Source organism: Nipponia nippon, unplaced genomic scaffold, assembly GCF_047370975.1.
Source record: "Nipponia nippon isolate SJK-2023a ecotype South Korea unplaced genomic scaffold, ASM4737097v1 scaffold_15, whole genome shotgun sequence".
Classification (NCBI taxonomy): domain Eukaryota; kingdom Metazoa; phylum Chordata; class Aves; order Pelecaniformes; family Threskiornithidae; genus Nipponia; species Nipponia nippon.
In genome coordinates, this window is record NW_028262331.1 from 6,279,822 (window position 1) to 6,305,208 (window position 25,387).

General features: G+C 52.8%; 1 protein-coding gene across 2 annotated transcripts; it reads right to left on the reverse strand.

The window, feature by feature from the left end:
* Nucleotides 1–1,719: 1,719 nt before the first annotated feature.
* Nucleotides 1,720–24,723, reverse strand: YWHAG (tyrosine 3-monooxygenase/tryptophan 5-monooxygenase activation protein gamma). 2 transcript variants are annotated; one of them, XR_015703452.1, is made up of 3 exons: nt 24,439–24,723; nt 3,718–5,217; nt 1,720–2,978 (listed from the first exon to the last, which is right to left on the reverse strand). XR_015703452.1 is itself a non-coding variant. In XM_087751724.1 (2 exons), exons 1-2 carry the CDS (start codon nt 24,523–24,525, stop codon nt 4,561–4,563), a joined length of 744 nt encoding a protein of 247 aa, XP_087607850.1. In that variant the 5' UTR covers nt 24,526–24,723; the 3' UTR covers nt 1,720–4,560. The 2 variants fall into 2 exon arrangements, 1 of the variants encoding a protein (XP_087607850.1); XM_087751724.1 differs by having other exon boundaries at nt 1,720–5,217.
* Between the last annotated feature and the right edge of the window lie 664 nt (nt 24,724–25,387).

The window sequence follows — 25,387 nt, forward strand, 5'->3', positions numbered from 1 at the left end:
ACGGTGACCTGGGAGGAATCCCGCAGCTGCGAGGCTCCTCTCCGAGCCCGGGGGGCTCTGTGCGTGCCCCCCCTGCCCCAGCCCCTCTGCCCTGGCAGTCCCAGGTGCAATGAGTTTGGCAGGTCTCAGGCACGACGCCCAGGATGGAGCCAGGGTCAGCTCCTGCTGCCGGGGGTCATGTGTGTGCCCCCCCCGCTGTGTGTGTGCCATTTTTGGAGATGAGTGGCCACGGCAACCAGAGTGATGGAGATAGTTGCCATAGCGAGCAGCAGCCGCTGGCAGCCCAGCGTGGGCGGGGGGGGAGGTGAATGCCACCCCTGCCTGCCCCTGCAGCACCGGGAACAGGGCTTGGTGCAATGAGTTTGGCAGGTCTCGTGCCTCCCGGGGGCATCCACCCATCCGTCAGGCTCCAGCATCGGGGATGGGGCGAGTGGGGGGTCCCTGCAGCCCCCCTGCCTGCAGGGGAGGGAGATGGGCTGGGGGTGCCAGGCAGGGGCTGCGTGTCCCCCCCAGCCCCTCTGCCTGCGCTGCCCCGCGCACCGCACTGCAGCGCCCAGACCCAGGCACACCTCACGCCCCGTTTTAGGGCTAAATCCTGCCAGGCAAGCGGTGAGGAGGCCCCTGCTCCTTGCTTCTCTCTCTGCTCCTCCATTGGGGGGACGTCTCTGGGGGACACTGGCACACACACCCCCACGCACACACCCCCCCGCGGGCACGGCTGATGCCCAGGGCATGGGGTGCTGCTCCATTTGCTGATGCCCAGGGCACCGGGCCCTGCTCCAGCCTGGGGGATCCATTTCCCCCTGCGGGTGGGGAAACTGAGGCCCGAGGGGAGGAGGGGGTCAGGGTGGGGAAGATGTGGGGCTAATCCGGGCTTGGGAGGGTGCTGGGCCAGGCTCAGCTGGGCCTGCTTCCACAACACCCAGCGCAGTGGCCATCGGCCAGATTTGTCAGCCCAAACGTGTCTCCGAGGGCAGCAGCCCCCCGAGGGGCATCCGTGGCCCCCTCCCCTCTCCTGTGGCCATGGGGCCATGGGTGGCTGTGGGTGCCACACGGGGCAGGGCCCGTGGTGGCTCTCGCCTCCCAAAAAGCCACCCCAGCCTTAGCAAGGAGGCCGTCAGCGTGCAGGGGTGGGCTGCTGCCCGCGGGGCGTCCCTGCCTGCGCGGGGGGTGCTCGGGGAGCCCCCAGCTCCTCTTTGCCACCGCCGGGGGCTGTGCCCAGCCCCTTCCCCCGGGGTCCCTGTCCTGCACCCCAGCGGGGTCCCTCGCAGGGCACGTGAGCCAAGCCATATTTTTGGTTTACGGTTTCCAAGGGAGGGGAGTATTTTTACAGCGTGAGTCACCGCGCGTGGCTTCGAGTGGAAAAAACATGGGGGAGGGAGGGAGGGAGGGAGGCAGGCGGGCAGGCACCCACCCACCCACCCCTCCGGAGCGTCCCGGGACCATGCCCACGGCCCCCCAGCCCGGGAGGGCGCTCACCTGTGCCCCAGGAAGGCTGGGAGCCCGGTGAACCATGAACCCGCAGGGATGGGGAACGCGGCCTCTCGCCTTCCCCGTGCTCTGGCCGAAGGGAGAAGACCCCGGGAGCAAACACAAGGCTGTTCACTCCCGGCCTCCGCTGCCTGTCCCGGCTCCCGAGCCCCGATGGCGAGGGGGAGCCCCCCATCCCACGCAGCCCCCCAGAAACTCGACACACAGGCGATCACAATTAAGCAGCGCTGACGTCAGATCTGTAAGTTTATTTGCTCAATGTACGACGGCTACATAATGACTCACATTCATGATATTCCATCACTGAGGAAAAACTGCTAAGAATGGTCCGTGTGTGAAATAATTCCTTACAGAAACACGGAGTTGGAAAAATAATCACTGATTAGACCTTAAAAATAGTTCACTGCATAACATGACAAAAAGCACAAACAAAGGCTCATTCAAAGAACACAGTCATTGTTCTCCTACACTGTAATAGTTATAATTTCACCATGACGAACACCAGACATTAAGATTAAGCTAACACTGGTGTTTTCTTTTGCTTTTTTTTCCTTTTTAAAAACAAAATCATATATAATTGCATGTCACTATAGCAACATCCATAACAGATCAGTTTGTTACGATCACTATTTGGTAGAGCAAACTTTACCCCCAAAAGAAAAAAATAAATTAAAAAACTTTAAAAAATTTTTGAAGACTATTTTGTCATAGGAATACATAACATCTACAGTATAAGTTAATAAATTTCAAGCTACTGTATAGAAATACGACACTAGCATGCACAATATTGTATCAATAGAGTAATGGAGCAGTAATCATTTCACTGGAGAGACAGTATCATAGGCAAGTGCATCTCTTAAAAAATGAAAGAAACCATTCAAGCTGCTTAAAAATCAAGTCCCTGACCCCCACTCCATTTTTAGCCCTCTTGTGCCATCTCTCCTGCATAAGTTTCCTAAAGCAGCCAGAGCAAAAGCCGAAAAGAAAAAGGAAGGAAAAAAAAAAAAGATAGGTTTTGTAATTCCAGTAAATCACTTCCAAATTATACAGCTGGGACAACACTGCTCACGGGACACGAGGGTCAATCAAAGGAAAGTCAGAAGCCTAAAGAGATCTTCCAGTCCACGGCACGTACCGGCAGCGCGAGCCTCTCGCCGCGGGATGCTGCACACCGTACCGCCGGCGGATGCGCTTGCTCGCTCACCGCGAGCAAGGCTGGGCAAGACTCCGCGTGCGAAGGCATCCCGGTCAAAAAAAAGAAAAAAAAAAAAGCTTTGCCAGCATCGCCGGGGCAATATCTGGGGGCCGAGCACCGGCCTCGGCTCCGCTCGCTCCCCGAGGAGTCGGGGTAGCGGCTTCGTTTGACTGTGGGGAGGGAGCTGGAGCGACGACTCCCCGTGCAACCCGACAGCAGGAGCGGCTGTACCGTGTGTGCAACACCACGACGCGCTGTTTGCGGACTGACTCTCGAAAGGGACAATGAAAGCCTGTTTCCAAAAAAAAAAAAAAAAAAAAAAATAGTAATGCACGAGTGCGGTTTTTCCTTACTGCGCAGCTTTAGGTGAAAAGCTACGTGGCACAGCACTCCGCGAGCCAGAGAACAGCAGTGAACTTCCAACAACGATGTAAAAATAAAAATTAGAAAGAATAAATTTACTCAAAGTGGGGTAAATATTACCTGCTAAGCAACTCAGATGCCCCGTCTCCCACCCCCAGCCAGATCAGACAGACTCAGAAAAGATTTTGCTAAGAAGAGAACTAAGTTCCTGGGCTCCCGATGGTTGATAGAAATGTCTATGATTGTAGCTCTTCCCTTGAGGATTTCTCTACCAAATTAGCTTCTAAGCTCCTGAAGTTCACTCATTACACCACAAGCTTCCCCAGGAGAAAGGAAAACGCACCCGGCTTCCCTGGTGACAAACAAGGGAGCCTGGGTGCCGGAGATCTGCTGACAAACCTCATGGTACAGTGGGAGAAAGTCAGGCAGAGTGAAATGGCAGTGCAATCCCTGAGGAAGCAGCTGTGGCACCTTAAATCAGGATGGTCTTTTGAAATACCAAACACAGTACATGACATACAGACCTGAATGCTCTTTTTTTTTTAATTTTTTTTTTTATTTTTTATTTAAGTGGCATTTTAAGTTTAAACACTTCCCCCTTGTCTAATTAAGTTCTTAAACCTTTTGCTGTGGACTTAAAATAGTTGAAACAGCCGCTAGCCAAGCACCTGTTAAGCTGTTGACCAAAAAACTAGAGCAGCTTTGATGTTCCTCGGGCGGGCGGTCTTCTTGCCTTGGGCGACACAGAATAGCTAAAGCCAGTCCACAGGCAAGGACTGATCAGGAAGGCAAGCCAAAAGAACTAGCAAAAGAAAAAAAAACAAAAACAATCAAAGGCTTGATGTCATATGGCTGTAATGTAGAAATACTGTAAACTGCGATTTAGTGTTAATACTGTAAGCTACCCTAATAAATATCTTAACCAAAAAAAAGAAAGATTGGATGGCCTAAATCCTAGGGCTTTGCAAGCCCTGAATTCTTTATTTTTTTTTTTTTAATTCCTTCTCAATTTGGGGATTTTAAGCTACGCCCTGCCAGGCAGAGCGCTGCAGAGAGGCGCCCCGTGAGGTGGTACGGACACACGGCACTTGGACTGAAGAAACAAACGCACGAAGCCTTACTGGAACCACAGAACTCCCCTTTTTTTTTTTTTTGCGTTGCTTTCCTTAAAAACGAGGGCCATTCCATCCACGCAAAATCATCTTAAAACCCTTTTATTTCTAGCGATAAAGTTAAATTAAAGACAGCTCCACTTGTATTAATAATCTACAGAACAGTCCATATGCCAGTGAGGCTGCTATTCCATACCAGCACAGCCAGCCTGACTTCCACTAGTGGTGTTTTGGCAAAAATGTCAACGAGGCAATCAAAGACAGGTTGTGGGGGGCCTCCCTGGGAAGGTGTCCCCTCCCTTTCCCTCCCCCACCCCTGACCCCCCCCCCACTCGTGGGAAAAAAATAAAGACTGCAGTAGTTAGCATCAGCGTGCGGCTGCCAGTCCATCGGGGGGGTCTAGTTGTTGCCTTCTCCACCGTCGTCGTCTTGCTGATCGCTCGTCCAGAGCGTTAGGTTGTCGCGGAGGAGCTGCATGATGAGCGTTGAGTCCTTGTAGGAGTCCTCGTTGAGGGTGTCCAGCTCGGCAATGGCGTCGTCAAAGGCCGTCTTGGCCAGGTGGCAGGCCTGCTCCGGCGCGTTCTGGATCTCGTAGTAGAAAACCGAGTAGTTAAGCGCCAGACCAAGCCGGATGGGGTGGGTCGGCTGCATGTGCTCCTTGCTGATCTCATGGGCTTCGCTATAGGCTTTCTCCGAAGACTCCACCACGGTCGCCCTCTTCTCGCCAGTGGCCACTTCAGCCAGGTAGCGGTAATAGTCCCCTTTCATCTTCAGGTAGAAGACTTTGCTCTCGTACTGCGTCTCGCTGCAATTCTTGATCAGGTAGTTGTCCAGCAGGCTCAGCACATCCTGGCACACTGCTTCCAATTCCTTCTCGATCTTCTCACGGTAGGCCCGGACCATTTCTATCTTCTTCTCGTTTCCATCGGCAGAGGTCTTCTGCTCAATGCTACTAATTACTCGCCAAGAGGAACGCCGTGCCCCCACCACATTTTTGTAGGCCACAGACAACAGGTTCCTCTCTTCGTTGGACAGAGGCTCGTTCAGCTCCGTCACCTGCATCGAGAGAGGGAGAGAGAAAAGAGACACTTCGGTTAAGCCCCAGTCGCTTGACGTTCCCATCACATGTTCGGGTGCTCCCGCACATCTCTAGCGAGATGCAGGAGAAGGCAGCCGGCTCGCAAAGTCATCTCGCATCCACTCCCATCCCAGAGGGAGCCGGCTGGGAAATCACACCGTGGTCCGGTCCCCCAGCAAGAGGGGTGGGTTGGTTTTTATTCGAGGTATTCTCCATCCCTTAGAAGGTCAATGGTTTCCAGAATGAGAAAAATCCTCTAGGAAAGAGACGCCTTTCACCCGTGGGATGAGAGTCGGACTTTGCGACGCAGGCGAGAGGGACAGTCAAAGCAAGAGGGTGGAGATGGTCTAGGGTTACGAGCTAGCCGCATGGATTAACAATACCATAGCTACGGGGTGTTCATCTTTTCCGTTTCCCATAAGCACAGGGCATGCTTCTGAGATGCCTAAAGAATACGTTAGATGTTAAAATTACAGCTGCCTAAGGCATCTGCACTGATAAGGACTTAAAAGCTCACATGGCAAGAGTATGTTCTTCCCACACAGGATTTTCTTCATTGAGGATAACAGCATTAATGCACAGTATCACTTCTACCTGCCTCACGTGCTGCAGCAGAGGGATTAAGGAGACGACGGATCACAGAGCCATCTCACAAGGCGGCTGCCAAACGCTGCCTCGGCTGGTTCAGTTACTGGGAAGCATCACGCTTGATATTACAATAATCCCATTCCAGCTCCCACAACCCCGTCACTGGCTGAAGCCACCCGGGCAGCGCCTCCAGCAACAGCGAGGCAGCCGGCCAAGTGCTGCACCAGCCCTGCCGTATGGGCAGCAGGCAGCTCGGGAAGGGCTTGCATCCCCCCCCAGTCTCCGTGCTGCACCCCATACGTGGGTCTCTGTGCCCCTGGGGCGGGTGCAGCAGCCCAGGATGCTGCGGCAGCCAGGCTGCTCCATACAGCCACTCAGCTGGGGGAGCTACACCTGCCAAGTGGCACTCCAAGCCTGGATATTCCCTGTTGTCCCGTTCCCCCAGGGGCACACCGCCCCACCACACACACACCCTGGGTACAGCCACGTGGGAAGCGGGCCAGCAGAGCAGGAACCTGTAAGCCTCCTCTCAGCAGTCATTTCTCACAAGGATTAGGTAATGGCTTGGATGTGAAAGGCTTCTGCAAATACTGAGTCATTTTCACAAGCATTTGCAAGGGCAAGGTTTGTTCTGGGCCTAGATAACCACATTTGTGGTGGTGATCAGGAGGCCAAGGGCTCTCGTGCTGGAAGGTGTAGGATGGCCCAGCCCAGGACCTCATCTGAGTGGCCTGGAATGACTCGCCCTCGCTAATACCACATTGACCTGCTCATTGCAGCAACATCCACTCCTGCCTGCAGCTCTCCCTGCAGATGTTCAGGCATGGTCTGGCCAATGCCTTCTCCCAAAACCAAGCTACAGCTAAGCCTTAGTTTCCCACGCAGCAAGCGGAGTACTCTGGTCTCTGATCCAGACCCCCTCTACTCCTTTCCTCAAGGCAGAGGCAACAAGAAAAGCCTCCACTCCCACCTCCCGCTGTTGTGCGGACCTGTGCTGCTCCACGAGATGCTCTGCAGCCTGGCGGGGGAAGCAGCAAACAGCCCGTCTCCATACAGAAGAGGGTCTTAAACCAGGCACAACTGCCTTCTGTGTCAAGGGTAAAAGATGGCTGAGGGACCAGGGAAATGGGCGCCACGTTAAAGAGGGCAGAGTCTCCTGTGACTATCAGCAGCCGCCACCGATACAGGACAAGGTGCACAGGGCAGCGTGCCAAGGCAGCTCCCAGCTCTCACACCCCAAGGTAAGCAGGGTGTGCGATGCCCAGGCTATCCGGCGGCTCCCGGTGCCAGCAGACTAACCCACATCCCACCTCTCCCAGCCAGGCTAACGGCGGCTGTTTAACCACACAGCCCTGGGTTGCGTGTGATATGCTGCTTCCCGCAGAGGGGCTGAGGCAGAGGCTCGCCCTGCACACAGCCTGACTGCAACGTGCTAAAATACCCTTAGCAAGTCGTTTATATGCTGCTTCCAGGCTGCCTTGCGCTCTAAGTTCAGAGGTCTCTAGTTATCTGTACTTTTACAAGACTTTACAACTTTGAGATGACTCCATTCATTCTTCCCTCTGAGTGACACCTGCACAAACATAAATTAAAGATAACATGAGGTTAAAGCCATCTTTGAAAGATACTGGAGCACAATGACGGTGCCCCCCTGCCCTAGAGATTATGAGCTGCCTCTCCTTGGAGATATTCAAAACTTGATCAGGTTACTCAGGGTCTTGTCCCATCTAAGTTGCCCTGCTTTGAGTAAGGGAATTGGGACTAGAAATATCCAGACATCCCAGCCTGACTTACTCTCTTACCTTCCAGCTGCAAGTGGAGTGTCCAACATCGACAGCCATACTACAGGAAACTCACCAACTCCAACAGTTCTGTCTCCTGTCGCTGGTTGTGAAGGTTTATAACCACATGAGGTCTTGCTTTTAGCGAGACACTCTCTGAGCAGAGATAGCAGTTTTAAGTGTGGACCAAGCAGGTGACTTTAAAGCTGCCCCACAGCTGAGCCTGCAGATATTTATCACTGCAGAAAGAAGTAGATTTACCTCCTCTCACCAGAAGAGTCTTGCTGGAGGACAGATTTATTAAAACTACAGGGAGTTTCGTAGGATTAGCTTTGCCATAAACACTTTAAATTCGAAGCTATTAAGGATTATGGAAGAAAGTTGCTTGTCAAAATCCTTTCACAAACTCGCTGACAGATGGAAGGTACACCTGTGGAGAAAGCCACTTCCTCCAGGGAGCTGGCAGGGAACTTATGAAAGCAGAAAGGGAACCTTGTTAACCACATAACTCCTTTCTAGCAGTACCCACGCTCCCAGTAAGACAGAGCACTGCGGAGAAATGCAGAGGTGTAACATGGCCAGAGACAGGGACCACATCCCTCAGCACCAGGAGCGGGGAGGGAAGAGGCTGCAATCCTGCATGTATTTCAGTTTGCAACTGAACCGAGAGAGGAAAAAGGAAAACCATCCGGCACTTGCATTCCCAGTAGGAAGAAAATGCAAGATGCCCAGGACACTAGATATGGGACAGCAAGGGTACACTTAACTGCCTTAGAGAGTCGCTGGGAGGTGGAAAAGATGTATCCCAGGTTAAAGCTGCCTTTGAGGACTGCCATCACCCCGCCTCTTGGTCTGCCCCGTCTCAGCGCTCCAGCTAAGATGCTGCTGCCTGCTTGCCTGTCCCCGCACACTGCCAAAGGATGGGCTGGTGCCTTCGCATGATCTGCCACCATGCACGTGGCACTCCAGCACGGGACTGCACAGCCACCCTCGCACTGCTTTTGCCAATAGCGCTGCACGGGTGAACACCCCAGCAGAAGACCGCCCAGAAACCGCTGCAGCAACTTGTCAAGTGGATAGGTGTCTGCGCTTTCACTGTAAGCCTGTGCTGGCCAACCAAATGCTGATTTTTTTTCCTTACACTACAGGATACCAACACAAAGTGAGTTCAATCAAGCCAGAGGCTAAACAGCAAGCTCCAACACAATTTATAGTATTGCATCAAACACCTCTGCTGTAACATCAATAAGGCAATATCCTGCATTAGGCCTGGATTAGATTGCAGCGGTCACATTACAAACCCTTTCGGATAATTTTTGCTAATGTTTGTTTCCAGCATCCTGATTAATATTACCAGAACCCTCCCACTTCTTCACTTGGACCCTGGGGGGGGGGTCTCACCTCCCTTAAGAAGAGCAGCACCCTCATATACAGACTAACCTTACAAGCATTCGGTCACCTGATGCCATTCCCAGCACTGTTACATGGAGTTAGAGACTTAAAGTACCCAAAGAAAAATCTCAGTTTGGCATTAAGAGGGTTTGGCGGGAACACAAAGCCATCAGCCTCTGGCTGGAAGTCTACCTGCTCTCTGGGAAGCTCAGTCATTTTGGAGTTTTACTTCCCTGGTTGACAGCAGAGAAAAGCAGAACCTGCACTGCAAATCTCAGTAGCTGTCAAGCCTCGTTTCACCCTTGTGCCCCTGTAGATTAGAGGCAGGGGGTGGCAGGAGATGCATGCAGCTGAAATGGCGTCAAGCCTTGCATGTGGCATAAACAGCCAAGCGCAAAGCCACATGCTCACGCGGCTGGAAACTTGACAGATGCAAGTCTTTTAGCTATTCTGAAAAGAGAAAAAAAAAAAAAGACCTTTTTCACCTTCCTTTCTGCTTCTCCCAAACAAGCCCAGCCACAAGACTGGCTCTTTACTGATGCAGAGCAGCAGGAGACCCCAGCTGTGGTGCCTCTCATTTCTCTGCTAGCCTGCAGGCAATGGTCTTACTTGCAAGAGCTTCCCCCTGTGCCCCGTCACAGTGCGTGGCACACGTGCCAGGAGCCAGACCCTTCGCACACCGCAGGCAGCCCCGTGCTCGGCAGAAGCCCTGCCTAAGGGCAGAAGCAGAGGACTAGACACCTAGCCAGGGAGTGCAGGTCTACACTGGGCTTGGCATGGAGCAGTCTATGCTGACAGGCTTTGGCTTGGAGGCACGCTCCATCGCCAAGCTTGAGGACGCTACTAAGTTCCAGTCTCACCAGTTCCTGCAGCCTTTGAGGGTGCAGTGTCTGCACCACCAAGACTCAAGTGCCCTGAAGGCACAGGGATAGTCCAACAGGTCCCATCGGACAAAAACTACTGGAAGTTTAGGGTTTCTACTGCTTGAGAGTCCAGAGGTTTGTACAAATCAAAGCCCTCTGATTTGCGACAAAGCTCTTCAGAGGCAGCACAATCTCGGAGAAGGTTCTCCCGACTTCTCTACCACAGCTGCGAGCTCTGACTCAGCGCTCTGTCCGAAACCTGGCAGGCTCCCGGCATGCCCAAGTATCGCATTGCAGCCAGGGGAAGGTTCAGCCTCATGCGGAGAAGGCAGGGAGCATGCAAAGCTTTACCTGCCCCTAACGTCAAGGTCCACGCTCTCCAAAAGCCCAAGGCTTGGTCCTACTGCACCTTCTTTCCAAAAGCGTCCTAATTAGGAGGCTTTTTTTGAGACCTACAGAAGAGGTTTGCTCCCAGCCAGCAGCAGGCTAGTTTGCTTACGAGGCTTATTCCAGGACTCTTATCCTCCACTTCTCACCTTGCATCAGTACGTCTGAAGCAATCATTTCCGAGTACATCATGAAATAATCATTTTTGAGGTCCCTTCAGTAGCTGCAATGGAGATTCATCACAGGATTTAGTTTTACCTGTTTATCCTTATACATGTGGAGTTTTATAACTGAGTGCCCACCCATTTATGGCTCCTACCTAGCTTTGATGTCTTATCTTAAAGCATACAGCAGAGCAAGCTGAGCAGACCCAGAGATTCTTCCCTGGGGAATACCATCAACATTTGACAGTTTAATCCATGTTATAAGCCTTAACGCTTTTGCTTTTCTGATCGCCTAGAATAGATCCCGAGTCTCTGAAGACATTAGACATCTACAAAGGAGCCAGGCTTTCCTGGAGAGAGAGAGAGAGAGAACCACGAGAACCTCAAACTGTCCACTGAGAACAGCTTTTGAACATCACCAGAGCTCCTCTTCCACCAGGGTACACAACAGCCACCTCCTCCTCAGCACTTGTGTTTCCTCTGTTCTATCTACAGCTTCTGCACCATGTAATTAAGTATGTTATCACTAAAGAGAAACCCTCGCAATTGCCTTGTTTTCCTTCACACGCAGCTCATCAGTCACACAGGTCTGGCCTGAAGGTCCTCTTTTCTGTTTTATTTTTTAAAAGGCAAATGTGCTTTTGAAACGATGTTCTGGCCAGAAGTCCCACCACTGAAATTCTTACTTGGTCTGAAGCCACCGGCAAGGGGAGCAACCAGCACACAACCACTTCAGGCTCAAGCAGTGGATAAATGTTGATGACTACCTGCAGCCATGCCACCTTCCCCTCCATCTCTAGCCGCTGTCTTGTGGTGGGACCCCACCACCTGTCTGCAAGCACCAGACCACCTTCAGCAGCCCGAGTGCTGTCATTTTGGAAGTGACATGCCAGAGAGACTGCCTGCTTTTTCTGTCCCCTTCTCACTCCATGTCTACCTTCTGAAGAAATGGCTGCCCCCAAGCACATTAAACTGTCACCATTACCCGCTGGCTTGATTACAGTCATGACTAGATGTCGCACAACCTAGTCAAGAATAGCTTCTCCTTGTGCGCTCCAGAGCGAGCTGTCCTATGACACCACCGCAGCAGTCAGAAAGATGCTTTTCTTAAGCACTGTCCTACTTCAACACAAAGTAGGCGTGTGTTAAACTAGACCTAAATCTAAAATCTCACCAGATTTCACTGGTTTGGGTCTTTTTGCCCCCTGTACTCTAGCCTTTTCCCCCCATGTCATACTTCCAAAGTGGAAGTCACACCGTAACTACTTCTCTCCTTGCTGACCCCCTCCACTGTCCTCTCTGCTCACGTTTTATCTCAGCGTGGCCAGGGGGATTTTCAGCCGCAGGTCAAGCCCTTCCTCTCATCTCAGACAAGACCAGAAAAGCACAAGCAGGCTGTGGGCAGAAGTTAGTTCCCCACTGCTGTCTCCTTTGACTGTTTCAGTATGAATAATCATATGCTAGTTCCTGTTTTTTAAGCTGGCAGGGCCAGCTCTCGTCGCAGGACAGCAGCTGAAGGCACATGGGATGGTTCTGCCATTACATTTCAAATTGCTCCGAGTGCATCAAGGACCAGCGTCTGCAAAGTAAGATTGTTTATTGTTTGTAGCATAACTGGATCTCAGAGGCTACTTAGGCACTCTAGACACCGATTAGGGTTTCTGCAGGCTCTTACAGTTAACAGCAGCTTTCATCCCTCTCTGCAGCCTTTATTCTTTAAGGCGACTTTGAACCACCCGAGACAAAGTCTTCAAATTGGAAGGGAGACATGAAAACCAAGAGCTCATGTATTTCATTGGCCTCTGTAGCTTAACAACTAAAGCCAAAGTGAATTTTATTGCACTACACACGTTTGATCAGTCCTTGGAGCCTGCAGATCTACTCCACTTTCAGCCTGGCTCCGACGGATTTCAGCTAGAGAAAAAGCAAGTTTCAACTCCTTGGGTCATTCCTGCATGTAAAAGGTCATAAGGGAGCCAAGGCGAGAAAGCCAGTGACAACAGCGGAGCTCTGAGCTGTTCCTGTTCTGCACTTGGTAGCAGCATTTCATGTACCACCCCTTATCTGCAGCACTGCAGTCTCAGCATTTGGTCTAACGGCTCAAGTTTTTCCTGCTGCAGAACACCTGGGTGCCATCGATTTGCTTCACCAGCTTCTTCTGCAGCTTTTGAGATAAGGCAAGCACAAGGAACATCCGCCTGCCTTCCGTACGTAGCTTCCAGGCACATTATCAGACCTTGCAATCTGCCATGGCTATTGAGTTGACAGAGGGCAACCCAGACACATCGCAATAACCAGCTGGAAGGAACAACCCCCACTTCCCAGCACGGGCATCATCTACGCTCCTCAAGCGCATCAGCGTAGAGCTACAAACCATTTCTGAATTAGCATTGCACAGCCTTGCAGCAGGAGGCTGCTCCTATAGCTAGCATCTGCTTTTTGAGCCCTTGAGGAATTATGCCCAAGTTCTTCTCGTCTTCCTTACTAACACCCTGATTCGTGTTAGCCTTACCAACAGACAGGCTATTAAACAAGATGAAAACTGATCATAGGACAACTTGTTTCACTGTCTTGCTGCCACTAGCTGCCTCGTACCTATTAAAAACTCTTGGGAAAAATAATTAATCTCTGTTGGTCTAGTGCCTTCCTGCCACCAGATGGAGAAAGCAGCAAGTCGAAGCACATCAGTCCCAGCATTTAAGAGGACTGTCACTCAGGGTGCATCACACCGTCTCCGGCAGATGGGATACCAGCACCTTTGCCTGCTAACTACAACGCAACAGAAGGGACGGCAAGCTATTCCTTCCCCAAGATATGGCAGGCTGGCAAGCATCATCTGCCCACTTTTGCGTTTCTGCAAGCTCCTTAGCAGCAGCCCAAGATTACCACCCTGCTCTGTCACCCAACAGCCTGGGGAGCTCTCCCGCTCCAGTCTGTTCCCTGCTGATATGCCTTTCCTCCAAGCTTTCTGCAAAGCACGTGGAAGACCAGTGCCACAGCATGGCACTGCCATGGCAGCTCAGATGTGCTCCTGGAGCACGCCAAAAGTTTTAGGAGCTCAGAGTAGATCCTTTTGAAAGGGGAATGACAACTCAGTGTTTTCTATAGGCTCTTCCGGGCTGCACTAAACTTCTCCATGTGCAAGTTGAAAAGCTCTTGAAGAGTAACTGCAGCTCTTTCCTCAACAGCATTTCTGTACAAGTTTAGAGACTTGATTTTTTTTTTCATTCAAGCATTATTCTTCTTCAGAAAAGTCCATCCACTCTCAGGCTTTTTTAGCTGAAGCAGCCACCCATGGGATGACCACCGGTCATTTCTAGAGTCTTAAGACTTGCTCAACATAGGGGAAGGCCGACTTTGGGTTGTTTTTTTTTTTTTCCTTCAATTTACAGCAAAACAAAACCAAGCTAGACAGACTTCAGGGACTCCAGCACGTAAGGAGGGACACACTAGATAAATGAACCAAGTTTCATGTGTGGAGGGTGTTTAGTGCTGCTGGGAGCATTAGCTGCTTAAAGACTTACCTCACAGCTTCTCAGAGTACTAATCTGGCTCAGATATTAGTGCTTTCCTGCTCACCTCCAGCCCCACTGCCAGGCGGTAAGTACCCTGACACCAGATCATCAAATCCTTCCTCAAGCTTCAAGTGCCAGGCCAACACGAGACACTTGTCCTTAATCATGGGCTCAAAAAATGACAGCATTATGCTGCACCCATGACCTCTATTCAGTCGAACCAAGTAGAGAGAAGAGAGACGATGTGCCATGGGCAGGACACACCGGGAAAGGCTGAGAGCAAGTTCTGGCTGCCGAGCGAGCCTGGTCCCAGGGCTGCCAGAGCAGGATGAACCGGGCCATTCTTGGCTGCTTGCATGGCTTCCTCCTGCATGGCAGAGCCGTTGCTGCCACAGCAGCTGGCAAGCCGCTGCTCCAGCCGGATGAAACGGGAGAAGCTGCAACCATGCAAACAACTCCCTGCAGCTAGTGCATAAGCTTTTAACTGCTTCGTGTCATTACCCCAAATACTTTGGGAAAGCCTGCTTGTTGCACATCAAGGCAAGGTTCTGGAATTATTAAAAAAAAAACCCAAAACACCACCAAGATTTTTGCTCTAGGTCTTTGGTCTGCAGAACCAGCAGTTCCTTGCAATGCCTGAAACATGTTTTACCAGATTAAGCCAGAGACTTTCCAGAACACCCAGGTGGACTCCAGCATGCCAGCTCCACCATAGGTTCAATTTCCGCATCAGCGAGTAAAGTTATTATCCCTCCAGACGCACTTTACCCTCCTACTGCTTCAGGGATTTCAGGCTTGATCTTACACACCTCTAACGAAGACAATTTCATTTAATTTCTTAAGTGAACTTGCAGAACAGAAAGTCAAGATTTTGCTCTGGCAGCTTTCTGGAGCACTGCAGCCAATTTTAAATTACGAGGAGGGTCACTTTACTATTCTAGATCTGACTGTGGATTTAACTACCCTCGCCTGGCTCCAGCTATCTCCTCCCAGCCCTCTTTTGAAGCCCAAGGGACTACTACCACAGATTTGATCTCAGTTCATCACAGGTGACAGAGCCCCTCAGGCACCGACATCTTGACACCACCAAATGCAAGAAGCCAAGCTCCCAACTTCAAGGTAATGAAATATTCATCCCACGTAACAAAGCCCAACAGCATAAACAGGCAAAGCTCCAATGCCTTCCTCAGCTGGGTGTAAATCAAAGGCTGTTAATCTTCCCCAAGTTCTCATTCACTGCTGAATACTAAGCATTAGTCTTTTACAAGTGCAGATCTCCTAGAGCAGTTCTTGAGTATCTGTTAGCATACAGCACAGCAACAGCTTCTCCAGCTACTATTAATAAACTTTATGCTGCACCACAACTGTCCAAACAACGTGTCCATCAGCAGCCTCGTTAACGCTGAAGCTGAGACTTCTCACTGGTATTTTTCTAGAGCCTTGCTGAAACCATCTTAGAGAGGAATCAGAAGCATACTGATGTGCCAAGTAGTTTTGCCTGGTACATAAGCAAAGATACAGCCCAAGCAAGCCAACCCATCCTGTAAGATCAGGGGGAATTTGCAAACAATTAAGGAATGTACTTTGAGTCCCGGCAGACTTGCGTTCGTCCAAGTGCAGCTGCCTTAAACACCCATGGACTGACTCAATTCTAACATCTCTCTTATAGAAGAAAAACATTAAGTACTCTAATCCCTAATCTGGGGATCACTTTAAGGGACTCTCATGCCATCATCAGTGTCATGTTCTCTAGTTACTCTCCAACTGCTATTAACTAACGCACTGCCCTTGGTCACTAGATCACTAGTTTTGAGCCAAAAATCAGGTTTGTTTAATACCTAATTGAGTATGTGCTGGGTCATTCCTGAGATGTGATTAAATCTGGGTTAGCACAGAAAAACCTGAGATCAGGGGAAGTTTGTACTTAAATAGGCAGACAAAGGCTTTTGTTTCACCAGCTACACGAGAGCACTGCTTTTGAGAGACAGTCTCATCAGGGTTTCCTGCAGCCTGAGGACTGCTGCCTCATCATTTCAGTTCTGTCTTCCAGAATTTACCATTTCTGAGCGTTTCCAGACCCCACCAAGCAAACCAGCACTGCACCCAGGGTGAGACTCCTGGGTGAACATCAAGCTCTGCGCTCCACCAGCCCCGGCAGCTCCCGGGGCTCTGACCCACCGGAGGGGCTGGAGAGATGCGGCAGCTTGGGTTTGCCGTCATTGTGCACGCAGAGAAGCTGGACAAAGCCATCCCGCTGCTGAGCTCCTCCCCGAGGCAGGCTCCCCACCCAGAGCCACGGGTAGGAATCCAACATCTTGACATCTGGACTCAAGAGTCACGCCTCTTACTTAAAAAAAAAAAATCTAAAGAGCAGAATTAAAGTCCTTTTGTCACCGTTTTCCTTCATTTTAGGATGGGAGGAGGGACTCTGCTCATTCGATCAAGCAGCCAGGGGAATGAACTAGAGAAAGCTGGCTACGACAGCACAGGCCATGCCCAGCCAAGGAGATGACATACCACCAAGTTACACAAAGCCCACAGCCAGCTGGTCACGGGTCCGTATCCTTCCCCTTTCCTGCTTGCTCCAGACCAAGTACAGATTTGTGAAGTCCCCCACAGCTGCTCAAAGCTGCTCCCCTTTGGAGGGGGGAAGGTGGGAGGCAGCAGAAGCAGAGACCAGGAGGGACCTCGGCGATGGTGGTGCTGATACCACCTGTATCCTGCACAGGAGGGCACAGCCATGCTCCCTCGCAGCCTCCCTCATCTTGCAGGGTCCTCTGCCACCCATGTGTAAATGCACAGTGAGTTCAGACCGCATTGTGCAAGCCGTGGGCTGGGTTCTCACAAAGCCATTTTATCTCCACAGGGGAAGAAGAGTTCCCCCATCTGCAAAGACCAAAAGCTGCACAGGCAGCAGCACAGGCAGAGCCTGGCAGCCAGCAGCCATGGCAGAGCACGTTATCTAAACACCGTCAGCATGAAACCGGCCGTGGCTATTTATCTGAACAGCACCCTGAAGTCAAGCTGAAGGTTTCAGAGGTCGAACAACAAAACCACTGTATCTTCACCAGTACAGCAACAAATTCACAGCTACTTTCCCTTCGTTTTAGCAGGTGCTAAAACGTGTTTCCAAGCTATCGCTTTCCAGCAGCGACCATCGCTTGCAGAAATGAATTGAGTAAATACTTGCTACCGGTTTCATGAAATTTTTGCTTTCCTGACATCAAATTGCCATTTGTCTTCAGTCACATGAATCTAATAGGAGGGAGGAAGACTTCAGCCAAGGACAGGTTAGGTATCTTTCCAATAAAGAAGAGAAGTTGGTTAAGGTTTTCAGCCTTCCAGAAAGAAATAATGAAGGCCTGGAGAGCAAAGGGAAGAGGGTCTGAGCTGGCTCCAAACCAGTTTGCAGACAAATACTCCTAACAGCATTAGCTTTGGAAAAAAGCTATCTTGAGTTGCAGGGCACTGAAGTGTAGAAGAGCGCCCAGAAGCATCCAGGGTGCACCAGCTATCCAGAGATGACCAAAGCCCTGCATCACAGCTTTGCCACAGTGAAATAGATGATGCCTGTATCCTATCAAGACTGTCAATGGAGAAGTGCTTGGGAAGCCAGGCAAATCCTGTTTCACTGTGCTTTGTACTGCAGTTATTCCACTATGCATTCATTTTTCACCATCAGTCACAGGGCAGGAGGTGGAACTGGCCAGAAAAGCAGGAAGCAGCTTCAGATCTGCAGAGTCCTAAATGCCCCAGACTCCGACTCTACTGAGAAAAGGCTGCCTCAGGTCAGATCGTAGGCATTTTCCAACCCCCTCTTTCTCTGTACCTGCCTCTGAACAGCCTGGTGACTGGCTGGGATACACCGAGCAGCTAGCTCTAGTCTGAACTAGTCTGACAGTCCTTTTTGCTCTTCCCTGCCAGACTGGTATTGAGCTCCCAACACGCTACTCACCTCTGCCAAGGGAGAGAAGCAGCACCGATGAGTTCAGCAGTGCTCTGCGTCCAAGGACATGTCTGAGCTCAGACAAAGCCACCTCCCAAGAAGCAGCTAGTTACTCAAGCATTGGCAGTTGGACACACAAAAGCTTGGATTGTTTATTTTTCCTAAATATGCACCCTTGCACACAACTTTCTATGCATTTGTTTGCACATGATTTACTTGGCACGAAGCTGCTCAAAACAGAAGCTGAAGAGCTGTAGAGTTCATGCATTATACCCTGCCAGATACATTGCCATCCATGGAGGTTTCTCCAGATGCAAAGTCATGGCTACCACTCTCCTCTCCCAGCCCCTGCTCCATCAGCTGCACCCTGCGATATGTTTCTTCTCGTATCCTCAAGAGTCACAGCTAGTAGATCAATTCCTAACTACAGGTATGCATCAATCAAAACGATAAACGCGACAAGCACATCTCATCTTCTCTGATGCCTCGTGGCCTGAAGATCTGCACACTCAATGCCTCACCCTACCCAGATCTGCAGTTCCACAACACCCAGACAGGCCAGCCGGCACGGGCTCACTCATGTTGGCCCAGAGCGTTTACTGAGCCCAAGGGAGCACAAATTCTTTAGAGATTTAAGACAAGACTGTATCCGAGGTTAAGTGACTGCTCACCAGTACGATACCAGAGGCCACTGACCACACAAGCTGACAAAGCTCCCACCATGTGCATTTTGCCCTTGCAGAGTCCTTTCATCGGCACAGCTTAAACCCACCCTGAACGGCACGCACCATCCCATCCCAGCATTTCAGCAGAAGAGCGGCTTGCTGGTACAGGAGTCCTCCACCTATGCACCATCCAGTGCACACTGACATCTTCCTCCACCTCAGTCCTAACTGTGCTTCTTCCAAGCATGTGACACCCCAGTATGGAGTGGTGCAAATATCAGGCTCTGAAAATCCTTGCACTTATGATTGCGAAGAGACTTGGGGTCACCCACCAGCCTGGGAACAAAACCCTGGTCTAGCCCAGGCCTCCCCATGGGCTACTGGGGACCATCAGGTCACTCTTACTCCACCTCCCTGATCTTAAGTTCTGCGAGGCTGAGACTTCTTATTCCTACCCAGAAAGCCAAGCTGACCGTGCTCCTGACCAGCTCTAATGCTGTTGGACCAGACACAAGAATGAAAACAGCTTAAAATGAAGTGGTCCAGCAATACACAGTGAAGAAGAGATGGGACAGAGGAAAAAAATATGATGGGGATCCTCAAATTGAGGAAAAATCTTCCTTCTACCAGCAACAGAAGGTGAGGAAGAAGCACATTCCTCATCTCCCCTGATCACAATCCAGATCCTAGAGAACGGCCATGGGTAGTGCCAGCCATCACCCAGCGGTAGGAGGCAGAGGGATACAACACAATTATGTGGATAACCCTCTCTTCTCTTGCAAGCACCATCCAGCACGCTCATGAGAGCTGCTAAGAGGATGCCAAACGACGTCATCCAGTTCAGATGAGAACAAAGTGCGTATGCTCCAGAGGTGCAGGAGTTTTCAATTCAGAAAACACTTCTGGAGCTGAAGTTCTGTGGTTACCCTTAAATTGCTGTTCCTGTAGCTTCTGGCAAGCCCAGGTTCACATCACCAGTGCCCAAAGAGTCTATTCCAGCGAGCAACTTTGGGATCAGCTGGCAAACAAAGCTTGGGCAGGTAGGGCTTGTCCATACATATTATGAAACTTATTTGGTGTTCAGAAAAAAAAAAAAAAGTCTCCTGTGAGCCAGCCATCTTTAACCACAAGAAGCAGCAGTGCAAGAAAGGAGGGGAAAAAAAAAAGATCAAGACAACTCCCACCAACCTTTTTGCACTTTCAGGGCTAGCCACCATCCAAAAGATCTACTGGCTAAGCCCAAAACATCTAAGGGCTCTTGGAGAGCCCTTGCCCAAGAGCTTTACTGCTTCCACGTACCGCAGGCATCTGCAGAGGATTCAACAGCTATATTCTCCATCACAGTCTCAATATCACTTTCATTTAGTTCAAAAAGAGCTATTTCTAATCAAATCCACACCTGGCTGTTACACTTGGCCAACTGAGAGAAACCCAGCACGGTCTCACAAGTCAGTGGCTTTTCCTAAAGCTCATAGATAAAGACTTACCAGCAGCTTAAAGGGGAATTTCTAAGAGCTGGAGCTGCTGAAGACTCACCAGTTAATATAGTTAATGTATGCAGTGCCCACTGTACTCGTGTACAGGGCACGTTGCTACCTGTCTGCGGCGTAATTGCAGATGTGCGACAACCTACCGCTACAAGATCCTGAGGCCGATTTACGCAGAGACAACCCACGCCGTGAACCGTTACGAGGTCAGAAGCACGGCAGGATGGCAGCTCCTGACAGCAGCCATCCTGCCCTGACCCCGCAGACCTCCGGGAAGGAAGCCCTGCTCATGAGTCACGCTGTCTCAGACCCCCACCACCATCACTCACGTCTGAGCAAGCCCTCGCTCCTAAAGGGCAAGGGGACTGCTCCTCTATGTGTAAGAGCAGGTCGGGGAACATGAAGCCATGCAGCCCCACGCTGCAGTGGTCCAGGAGGCACCATGAGGCTGAGCAGCATTCAAGATGCCTGCACAAGGGGCGGCAGCAAGAGCATCAATGCAGTCATTAGATGCCAACATACCCTCTCCACTGGAAATGGTTTCTCCAAAGCCTTCCCCAGCCCCCCTGGGAAGCGCTACTACAGCAGCTCACACTCCTTGCTCCCTTCCTACCATCACAGATGGCCTGCCCAGCACTCCTCCTGGAGAAGCCTTTCCACCTCACCCTTTTGTCTCGTCTATGCTGCAAAGCAGAAAGCAGCTAATCATCCCCGCTCCACTCCCCTGGGACTCTCCAGATAGGAGGGATTTGTGTTACTCCCCCTCTTCCCAAGGGTGAGCCCACTATCTGTGTGAAGCCCTGCTATCTGCGCTAACCTGGTCAATGGATGTGGAGGCTGATAGCCTGCCAGGCTGGTGAGCAACATGGCAGAAGCCCACACACCCCGTGCCAGGGAAGGCCTGTGGTTCCCCACGCTCGCTCTCCTCCTCCACCCACAACAGCCATTTACTGCACCAAGAGCCAGTCGTGTCTAAAGCCTGGGCAGCAGCCGCCTGCTTTTCAACATCTCCCACGTTCACTCCCCCACACCCACCACCACCACCGCAGCTGATGGTCCTCACGTGCAGCACAGCCACAGCCCCACCGCAGAGGCTGGGTCCCCAAAGTCAAGCAGCCAGGTGCTCCCCTCACAGGGGACCTTCAGGTGAGCTCAAGGACTGCCATACGGTCCCATATCTACATGGTACATAGGTGCAATGTAATCATCCTCCCCCCACCCTTTTTAGGTGACTTATTTCCTGCAGAAGTTATTGCAATTATCTTGCTTGTCCACCTGTGCATCCCCCACACCCCAAAGGTCTACGGGGAGGCACCTGCTCTGCTCCCCAGGCAGCACCCGCCAGGGGCTTGGCAGGGCTCCACCTCCAAAAAGCCTCCAGCAGCATCGCCGCTCCCCAGCTAATGGATATCGATCCAGAGCCCTGGCACTGGGTCTGACGGTAAACTCTTCGTTGAGCTGAACCAGACAAAAAGGCAGCTCACTTCAACCACAGGCACTGCGGGCAGCAAAACCCCGGCAAGGGCAGGGAGCTAGGAAGGAAACTGCTGAGGCTGCTTGGGAGGGCAAGCCCAAGCCCAATGCCTGCGTGATGGCCAGCGGGCACGGCCACCACCCTGGGGACCAACGGGGATCCTTCCTGCTCTCCAGCACATTATAGGGCTGACCGTACCCCCAGACAGGGCTGAGGTGACAGGGGACATGACCAAGGTCACGCAGCTGCACCCCGGGGCCGATGGGCCCAGCCCTGTCACCCTTCCCGCATGCGGCATCACCTTCTGCTCCCTCCAGCAGGCGAGGGGACCATCCACCGTGTTTTACCCAGACACCCCAGTAAACCTGTCACGTTCAGGGGCTGAAGGAGCAGTCCTGTTCCTGCAGCAACAATGCAACTGCATGTACAAGTTAGGAGCACTGGCGGCTGGCATTTGCAGCAAGGAAGGAGCTAGAACTTATTATATATATAATATTATTTGGAAGAAACTATTGTGATCCAGAACCTCACTGTGGCAAACAGCACTGGGTGAGTCAGCAGCCAGCAAGAGCCCCAGTACACCATTTCCATTTTAAACCAGTAAAATGGCCATTCAGCACAGGCTCCTGAGCAGGCAGGGCTGAGGCTTGCTGAACGATGAGCCCGGCTGCCATGTCACCACCCATGAGGCCACCACCAAAAATGCTACCGTGAGATCAAGCCGCAGGAAAATGAACCTCTTTTATGCACATCATTACCACACCAGGCTTCAAAGGAAAGCCGTCCAGCATTTCTCAGCACAGCGTTAAGGCAGCCAGCAGACAGCTAGCTTTAGAGGGCAGGAGACAAAACGGCGACGACCACGGGAATGCTTCTGCATCACCTTAGCTAGACGCAGCCTGCATGCTCTCTGCTACCACCTGGGTGCATTGCAGCTTGGACCATCGCATATGACATCACTAGGCGTTGCTACGGAAATGAGTGCGAGGTCATCAGCCTCCTGCACAACTGGAGCTGGGGGATGGGCAGCACACAGGACGGTGACAGGGATAACCAAGTGTGACATGCCCATCACCGCCGGACCGACCGCGCCGGAGTTTGGGCAGCATCGTGCAGAAATGAAGAACAAAGCTCTGCCTTTTGTTTGCTGTCGCAGGAGGCGTCAGCACTCCCGCTGTGAATCATTTTCTTACAGCCAAACTACACGGCAACTGATAAGCGGCATTAGCCCGGGTTACTGTTTCACCAGGGCCCGTAAGGACTAAAAGGAAAAAACGTATATATACTCTCTAACAACACCTTTGGTTTAAACACCGAGCCTGGGTAGGCAGGCTAGGGAAATTTGCCTGGCGGAATACTGCAACACGGCTGTGCGTCCCAGGCATATCCCTGTTGGCTTTGTCATAGCGGCTGTATTATCCGTAGGAAATGAGCTGTAGGATCTGCTCACACAGCAGGCTTTGCTTTAAAATGAATAGATGCCTTTATCAAAAAATGGTATAAAAGCCATAGTGCAGCAGAGGAATAGCCCGATTGGTTTAATATGATAATATCTTGTTCCGATTATTTGTATTTCATTTCTTGATAAGACATCTCCTCCCTCCCCATTCTCAGGCTGTGACAGTTTTGTCTGTTTGATAAATGCAAGGTTATTGACAAAATGGTGCAATATGGGCAAACAGAGCTGCACCCACGGCAGACTGCGACATTCCTAGATCAGCATTCACTTTTCATCAGCCAGGGAGGACACCCCAGCTCCTCGCAAAGGTTCAGACCTGACTAAGAAGACAAACATAAAGAACAGTTTTCCCCTTTAAAGCACCCCCTCCCTCCCTCCACCCAGTCTAGCCTCTCTGCAATATGACAAATGCAGAATCTTCTGGAATGACTTGATCCTGCCTCCCACGATTGCTTTGTTTGCAAGATCAGATCAGAGATATGGGTTTTTTTCCCTTCTTATATTGTCAAAATGTCAGTATTGAAGGGGAGCGTTCAGTGTCACAAATCAGATCAGCCTGCTATATGCAGAGTCTTTATTTTAAGAGCGTGAAATGAATACAACATGACTCAATTCATAAATCTCCAACCAAGTGCAGTAAAAATATGAGCTTTGGCAGCGAAAGGGCTCCCGATCTTTGGGGTCACGAGCACACACCAGCCTCGCCGACCGCACGCGGGAAGGGATGCACAGGAACAACGGGGGGCTATTTCGGCAGCAGGGAGAGGTGTGTGCACAAACCCCCCCTCCCGCAGGGTTCCCCGCAGCCTCGCCCCACGGCGCTTGGCGGTCCCGTCCCCCCCCCCCCCGGGGAGCACCGCACCCCGGGGCTGCCTCCTCTGCCCCCTGCGCTGGCGATGGGGGCACGGGAGAGGGTGCGTGGGGCAGGGCGGGGGGCCTGGTGTGGGGGGAGAGAAGGGGATGGGAGGTGATGCGTGGGGCAGGGGAGAGGGTGTGCGGGGCAGGGTGGGGGGCAGCAGTCGGGGGAGGGAACGCACGGGAGCTCTGGGGCAGGGGAGAGGAGGCGTGGGGCAGGGTGGGGGGGCTCTAGGGCAGAGGAGAGGGGTGCGTGGGGCGGGGGGGCTCCAGAACAGGGGAGCTGATGCGGGGGGAGGGGGCTCTAGGGCAGGGGATGGGGGTCGGGAGAGAGTGGGGTGTCCCTGGGCGGGGAAAGGCGAAGGGAGCGGGAGCCGGCGGGGGGTGTCGGGGGCAGCACAAGGACCGGAGCCGCAGGAAGGGACGGCGAAGGGAGCGAGGGGCCGGGGCCCGCACACCCCCGCGGCGCGGCTCCCCCCCGAGCCCAGCCCAGCCCCGGCCGAGCCCACCACCACCGCGGGGGGCAGCACGGGAAGGGCGAGGGGAACGCGGGCCCTCACCCCCGAGCCCGGCGGGGTGCGGGTGAGAGGAGGGAAGGCCGACGGACACGGGAGGGGACTCACGTTCTTCATGGCGGCCGCCATGTCGTCGTATCGCTCGGCTTGCTCGGCCAGCCGGGCCTTCTGCACCAGCTGCTCGCGGTCCACCATCTTCGCGGGGCCGGGGGAAGGGCAAAGGAGGCTTGCGGGCTCCGGGAAGAGGAGGAGGAGGATAAGGAGGAAGGGCGGCGACGGGAGGAGGAGGAGGAGGGCGGCGAGCGCACGGGCGGGCGGCGGCTGCTGCGGCTGAGGCGACGGCGGCGGCTGCACCCGGTGCTGTGCGCGCGCCGCGGGCCACCACAACCCCCCTGCGCCCGCCCCGCCCCGCCCCGCCCCGCCGCCCACCACCCTCGCGCGGGGCACGACGGGAGATGGAGTCCTCGAGGGGGTGCGGCGGCTGCCGCCGCGCACCCCCGAGGACTCCATCTCCCGTCGTGCCCCGCGCCTTAGCGCCACACCGCCCCCCCAGGCCCCGCCCCCGGCCCCGCGGCCTCGCTCTGCGCCGCCGGGTTCCCGCCCCGCCCCGCCCGCGGGGTCCCGCCGCTGCCCGTGCTGATTCACCGGGAGCGGCCGGGGGGCGGGGGACGGCGGCGGGGACGCACGGGGCTCCCCGCCGCGGGTAGGCCTCGCTCGGAGGGGAGCCCGCTGCCTGCGCGCCCGTGGGGGGCACAGGGCCGCTGATCGACCCGCGGGGGGCCGCGCACGGACCGGGCCCACTCGTGGCACGGACCCCTCACGGACCAGGCCCACGCACAGCCCACACCCACACACACAGCCTGAGCCACTGCAGCCCAGGCGCACTCACCAGCCAGACCCACGCACAGCCCAGGCCTGCTTAGAACCCAGACCCACTCGCCGCCTGGACCCGCTCACACAAACCAGGCCCACTCAAAACCCAGACCCACTCACCTCCGAGACCCACGCACAGCCCAGGTCCACTCACAAACCAGGCCCACTCACAACCCAGGCCCAC

Bases quoted from the DNA above. Each gene is read 5' to 3' on its own strand.
- YWHAG (XM_087751724.1), bottom strand. From the start codon at position 24,525: ATGGTGGACCGCGAGCAGCTGGTGCAGAAGGCCCGGCTGGCCGAGCAA. The intron at 5,218-24,438 runs GTGAGTCCCCTC...CTCTCGATGCAG, and splicing joins TGGCGGCCGCCATGAAGAAC to GTGACGGAGCTGAACGAGCC.